The sequence below is a fragment of the Borostomias antarcticus genome, assembly GCF_949987555.1.
Source record: "Borostomias antarcticus genome assembly, chromosome: 1".
In the NCBI taxonomy this organism is placed as follows: Eukaryota; Metazoa; Chordata; class Actinopteri; order Stomiiformes; family Stomiidae; genus Borostomias; species Borostomias antarcticus.
In genome coordinates, this window is record NC_140234.1 from 42,280,067 (window position 1) to 42,285,256 (window position 5,190).

Here is a 5,190-nt window from a genome sequence, read left to right on the forward strand (position 1 = left end):
GCATCGAAAGGGGAACACACAGACAGTACAGTACTTACACACACACGCGCACACACGCACATTCACTAACTTACCCTAACACATAACCCTGACCCTAACTCTACATTACAACAGGCATCGTCCCATGTATGTGAAACCAGCTGAAATTCTATTTGAAATTTGAAAGTCATTATGTATTCTGCTACTGTCTGCTTCTGCTCCCGGGTCTCCTGCTCATGGTACAGGTGCGTGTGTGTGTGTGTGTGTGTGTGTGTGCGTTTCAGATGTTGGGGGTCAGCTGCGTTCTTCTCTCCTATCTCCTGAGCATGACCCTGTTCCACTGCAGTGTTGACAGCCTGCGCCTGAGCCAGGAGAGCCCAGAGGTGAGCGCCCGACACCACGGAGCCAAGGAGACGGACAGGAGGGGTCCTGCTAGATCCTGTCCCAGTAGATCCTGTCCCAGTAGGAGGGGTCCTGCTAGATCCTGTCCAGGACAGGAGGGGTCCTGGTAGATCCTGTCCAGGAGAGGAGGGGTCCCGGTAGATCCTGTCCAGGAGCGGAGGGGTCCTGGTAGATCCTGTCCCAGTAGATCCTGTCCAGGAGAGGAGGGGTCCTGGTAGATCCTGCTCAGAGGTGGGAGGAGGGCTGCTCGCTTGGCTGCCGGTGTGAGATTGAACACACACACAATCACCAGGACCGATCGTAGTGAGCACGGTCTGTAGATAAGATAGTCCAGCAGACATCGTTCAGCAGATATCAACCTAGAAGACTCCAGATTGACAATATCTGCGTTTGCTCCTGGTTTGGTGTGGTCCTGTAAGACAAAGTGTTCTCTATGTACCGTGGTACATCAGTACATTCCCTTTGTTTCCTGTCAGTGTACGATGTGTCTTCCATTTTTATCATATACATTTGGCCCAAGCACCTGATAAAAAAATATGTTTTGGGACTATTTGAAAAGGGCGCAAACAACTTTTCTACTTTTTTTGATACATCAGTACTATCGAAATACTGTCCATTATCGCAATACTGTCCATTATCGCAATACTGTCCATTATCGCAAGGCCATGGGTCTCTGGGCATGTTCTGTTCAGGATGGTAGTCATAGGACAGTAGTGACAAGAGGTATCATTGTCAGATGTTATGAGCGTGTCTGTTTGCCTACCCTGCGCTGAGGGGAGCATGTTGATTCTGGCTCTCCTCTGACAGCCAGGACATTTCCTCTTGCTGATCTGATTATGTGGAATGAATGTGAGATGACGGGCTGTAATCACCCCCGCCGGTGGCCCGAGCTATAAATACGCCGAGGAGGCAGGAACAGGAGTGACATTAGGAGGATGACGGGGTCTGTGCGCCCGGGGGTCTGCCCACTGCCCACAGGCCCATACTTATGTAAATATGCAGATCAGACTCAGTCTCCCCTGCTCCCTTATTCACCCTGTAAACATGACGCTTGCTGGGCTTTAAATACAATAGGAGATTGGCTTTTACCTGATTATGAGAAACCAATGCTCTTTAAACATTACATTACTTTTCATTACAGTCATTTAGCAGATGCTTTTATACAAAGCGATTTAAAATAATTTCATTGCATAACGTGGGTAGTCGGTGTACTACTACTCGCCAGAACTCAAAAGTGCATTAAACAAATAAGTGCCGAAGAGCATGGTCTAGTGTTGAAGCCAGAGTGCAAGAGTATCAAAATATAAATACAATAGGTGCTTGATTGATTGATTGATTGATTGACTTTATTAAGAGGGAGGATCCTGGTAGTCCTACGAAGCCACAGAATAGCAGAATATACTGTAAACCATTTCAATTACTTGATTTGAGCCAATACAATGCATTTTCCTGTAGATACCTAGAACCACAATGCGCTGGCAGTCAAAACGCACTGTAAGTTACGAGTTAAGGTTGTGGGTATAGGCCAGTTAAGGTTGTGGGTATGGGCCAGTTAAGGTTGTGGGTATGGGCCAGTTAAGATTGTGGGTATGGGCCAGTTAAGATTATGGGCCGGTTAAGGTTGTGGGTATGGGCCAGTTAAGGTTATGGGCCAGTTAAGGTTATGGGTATGGGCCAGTTAAGGTTATGGGCCAGTTAAGGTTGTGGGTATGGGCCAGTTAAGGTTATGGGTATGGACCAGTTAAGGTTATGGGCCAGTTAAGGTTGTGGGTATGGGCCATTTAAGGTTATGGGTATGGGCAAGTTAAAGGACAATGCTTGTTTTTGACAACCTGGGCCTTATTTACGACATATTATAAGACGTTTGACTCACCGAGATCACTTTGGTGTAGTTCGGAGGCATGTAGAAGAAATTTAAAATCCAGCGCGAGCCAGTATATCCATGTAATGGCGGTGGTCGGGGCACTAAGAATGTAGTTTCTAAAAATCTATTTTCTGCCGCGAAACGGTTGTTTTCATCAATCTGTCTTGATGAATCGCTAGTTGTGGGTATGGGCCAGTTTAGGTTATGGGCCAGTTAAGGTTATGGATATGGGCCAGTTAAGGTTGTGGGTATGGGCCAGTTAAGGTTGTGGGTATGGGCCAGTTAAGGTTATGGGTATGGGCCAGTTAAAGGATAAGGACACCGAATTTCATGTTTAGCCCTATTCCTGGCTTCCCTGGCATGTATCTGACTAGTACAGGTTAAAATATTTCTGTTTTGTGCAGTACAGAGTTCTGTGTCCAATGGCGGACTGGCCATCGGGACGTTCGGGACGAATCCCGATGGGCCGGTTCTCAAGTGGGCCGGTGTGGGCCGGCCTGGTTGCTGTGAGTGAGATATTCAGAGGGGATATTCCCGGCGCTGAAGTTAAGGTTATGGGTATGGGCCAGTTAAGGTTGTGGGTATGGGCCAGTTAAGATTGTGGGTATGGGCCAGTTAAGGTTATGGGTATGGGCCAGTTAAGGTTATGTGTAGAGACATCAGAGTGAATGATGATCCATCCTGTTGTGGTTGTGCAGTATTTGGACCAGGTGGTTCTGGAGGAATCCGGGCCGCAGCAGGACCGCCCGGGTGAGGAGAAAGTGTCCGGGCAGCTGACGGCAAAGCTGCTGCTGCTGGACCACCTGGTTCGACTGGAGAACGATGTCATCGAGCCCAAGAGAAAGCGGAGCTTTCCGGGGTCCAACTCCCCTCTGGACCGACTCTCCATAAGCACCATGGACCCTAAGGGATCCAAGCAGAGGTATCACCAGAGGACAGGATATGGGGATCCAAGCAGAGGTATCACCAGAGGACAGGATATGGGGATCCAAGCAGAGGTATCACCAGAGGACAGGATATGGCTCAGATATGTGGGAAGGAACAGACAGGATGAGAGAAAAAAAGCAGAGTTAATGATAATAATGTCCAGTATCTCAGCATGTAATAAACAGCCTTGTGGGGGGTGACCTGACCTGTCAGGCTATAGCTCTTACTTTCTGTTGCAGAACAATTAGCAAAATCTCCACAAAGCCCTTAATATCTACCAAGCCTCAGAATAGGGCCCATTATACCTTCCCATCTGCATCAGGGCTGAGTGATCTTTCAGTAGATGACGCATAAGGTCCCCATTCTGTCCACGGCTGACTCCTCCCCCTGCTTACCTAACACGACCACCACTGGGGGCGCTGTCTCCCCCGACACGTTAACAACTTTAATCTTCCATTATCTCAAACACTGGTCTTTTTTAATGGCAATGTTTGATTGACAGCCATGGTTGACGTTCAAACATAAAGGGGCTTGATGTGTGGGCTCTGCGTGAGTTACTGTACAAATGGTTGTCTGTGTATTGAATGTGAATTGGTTCCCTCTTCCCTCTCTACAGGAAGGTGGTGGAGCTGCCAAGGAGGAGAGTGAGCGTTCCTATTGACCGGATCGGGGCGGGCCGTCTGCCCAGCGGCCGAGGGTAGACGGGGCCTCCTGCCCCCGCGCACGGGTAGGTAACGCAGGGCAGCCGAGGGTAGACAGGGCCTCCTGCCCCCATGCATGGGTAGGTAACACACAACACAGCAGTGCTTACACTGAAACCATGGAGAACATCAATTGTGGAGCCATATATAACTTGTTCCTACCGCAGTGCTTTGGAGCCATGTCAACGGCATTAAACAAGGGAATCCCTGTCTGCGCTTTCTGTCTGCAGGGAAACCACCACAGGTAGAAGATGCATGGACAGCTCACAACTCCTCACAACCACGGCCCTGGCCTCTCCTCCCCCTCCATCACCCCACGGCCCTGGCCTCTCCTCCCCCTCCATCACCCCACGTACGCTGTGGCGAAAACAAGAGCGCTTCTGATGTGATGTGGGTCCCCCCACCCACCCCCCCGTCTCCCCCGAAACCTCGCATACCTCCCCTCCCTTCCGCAGTGATGTTTGCAGGGAAACATCCTAAAAGCATATCACTGTCATAGTGATCACATCACACACACACACACACACACACACACACACACACACACACACACACACACACACACACACACACACTGTTATTTACCCATGAAACCTGAGGGCACTCTCATAACTTTTACTTGTTGTAGTTCATCCACATGCATGGTCTGTCTGTTCACTTTGACCGAAGGCTGACTTGGTAGTAAAGGCCTTGACAATAAAACTGCCTCAAGTGTTTTGAATAATGACTCATTCTAGTCCCCAACTGTTGATTTTGTCTGAAATTAAATATCTACACAGTACACATATTAAAGGGCATATACAGTGCAGTTAGTTAACTACATACAAAAGGATTTGGACACTGATATTTTTTGGTTAGGATACAAAAACACGGTGTGTGTCTTGGTATCTTGGTATACAAGGTGCTACTGATAGGTTCTAAATTGGCAAGAGTAAAAAAGAGAACAGCTGACCAGTAGATAGCTGCGGTCTCAATGCGCACTTGTTTGAGAAAAGAAGAAAGAATACTGACGTCTTTCAGCCAAATGTCCTTCCTCAGGGCCGAGTGAGATCGCAAAGGTGTGCGGACAGGGAATAGCGACAGGTTACTTCCGGTTTTTAAAAAACGTATCACTGGTATACAGTTAATTGATTATTGATCAACTGAAACAAGTGTTATCTATTGAGAAAAAAAAGTATATTATAATATTTAAGAAACAAAAACGTTTCTGCACGTGTGACCAAAGGTTTGGCGTTACAATTAAAATCTGAGACTTGCATGTGACCTGTGTGCAGAAACATTTTTCTTAAATATTGCTCTTTGGCTTTCTAGTACCTG

General features: G+C 47.8%; 1 protein-coding gene across 1 annotated transcript; it reads left to right on the forward strand.

Annotated features, from left to right (window-relative positions):
* Positions 1 to 263: 263 nt before the first annotated feature.
* ostn (osteocrin) lies at positions 264 to 3,873 on the forward strand (the record flags this gene model as incomplete). The annotated part of the gene is made up of 3 exons (XM_084462077.1): positions 264 to 362; positions 2,944 to 3,167; positions 3,789 to 3,873. The coding sequence occupies 3 exons, from the start codon at positions 264 to 266 to the stop codon at positions 3,871 to 3,873; spliced, it is 408 nt and encodes a 135-aa protein (XP_084318203.1).
* Positions 3,874 to 5,190: the final 1,317 nt, after the last annotated feature.